The sequence below is a fragment of the Fulmarus glacialis genome, unplaced genomic scaffold (assembly GCF_000690835.1).
Source record: "Fulmarus glacialis isolate BGI_N327 unplaced genomic scaffold, ASM69083v1 scaffold51113, whole genome shotgun sequence".
Lineage (NCBI taxonomy): Eukaryota > Metazoa > Chordata > Aves > Procellariiformes > Procellariidae > Fulmarus > Fulmarus glacialis.
Genome location: NW_009205814.1, coordinates 1 through 1,328, shown reverse-complemented (window position 1 = coordinate 1,328; position 1,328 = coordinate 1). Strand labels below are relative to the sequence as shown.

Here is a 1,328-nt window from a genome sequence, read left to right as displayed (position 1 = left end):
GTAAACATACGAGGGACCAGTGAACTGCATGGCTAGACCTCTGTAGCAAGCTGGAGTACTGCTACTTGAGAAGTTTTTCCTAAAATGCCCCAGCACCTGTATGCTGCATGAATAACATAATCCCAGGTAGCACAACATAATGTGCATTAGGCCTTTCCCTCCCCCACAGTCCTTAAAACACGTCATGGCTCTATGTCTTGTTACGGCGCTGACCCAAACAGTGTGCCTAGCAGCTACTTCCAGCTCAGCAAACCATATCCCCAGGTAACTCAGGTCAACTCTGTTTCTTCATCTCTGAACACACAGTGGACACGCTCCTCTGCATTGTAATACACCTGCCCACAGCGCAGACGTGGCTCTTCCTGCTGGTACCAGAGCTGTTCATTGAACTCTGGGAAGAAAAAGGCAATTTCTCTGCTGGCTGATGCTGGTGAATCTGTTAGAAAACAGAGGAAAAGATGATGAGAGATGCCAGTCTGGCACCGCAAATATGTGCTATGTTCCAAAGGGAAGGGCAAAAGCCGTAAAGAGAAGTGCCAGGCTCGGTCGCACCAGGACAGGTGTGAGTGGAGTCTGCAGAAGTGAGCAAATCATTAACTTTGACTCCCAGAATGGAAAAGAAGCAAAGGCAGACATATACCATCATTCACACCTCCCTGAGCTCCAGTCTTTGCCCAACACTCAGCCAAGAAGGACAGGTCTACCTGAGCCATGAGTGGTATTCCTGGTGTCAGTGAGGCCGTAAGCTCCCCGGATGGAGTCTGGGACGCTGTTTCGGGCTCGGAATACTTTGGTGGGTCCCATCAGGGATCTCCAGAGGGGAACAGCATTCTCATGGGCCAAGATATAAGCCCACATGGGGCCACTGAGAGAAGGAACAGGGAAGAGCAGAAGTAGATAAGGTTACAAGAGGGTATAGCTCCTTCATTCTTATAAATACAGCAAGTGCAAAGGAGCAAGGAAGTACAACTGCCATGCAGTACTTTCTGGTAGGGGATACAGACCTACCATGACACTAGACACTGAGACCATGGCTCAGAAACAAAGCATTTGCATGAATGACCTCCCCCTAGGCGATGCCACCCCCCCAGGTACTACTGCTGTCATAGCAGAGTTGGTTCTTGACATTTCTCCACCCCCGAGCCCAGAGCCTTCCCCCTCGGTATGCCACAAGCACCAACTCCTGATGAGACGCATGCCACGCCGAGGTGGACCCCTCCAGACGCAGAAGCATGGCTCAAGCAAGACAAGGGTCCACCTGCAAAGCGAAGCGAGCTTCCTCCTCGTGCCCCGCGCAGCCTGGCCTGCGGGCAGGCAGGTACCTGGCC

General features: G+C 52.0%; 1 protein-coding gene across 1 annotated transcript; it reads right to left on the bottom strand.

The window, feature by feature from the left end:
• Positions 1 to 269: 269 nt before the first annotated feature.
• NME6 (NME/NM23 nucleoside diphosphate kinase 6) lies at positions 270 to 865 on the bottom strand (the record flags this gene model as incomplete). The annotated part of the gene is made up of 2 exons (XM_009575509.1): positions 270 to 436; positions 705 to 865. Coding segments are annotated over 2 exons (328 nt in total), but the record flags the coding sequence as incomplete, so codon positions are not given.
• Positions 866 to 1,328: the final 463 nt, after the last annotated feature.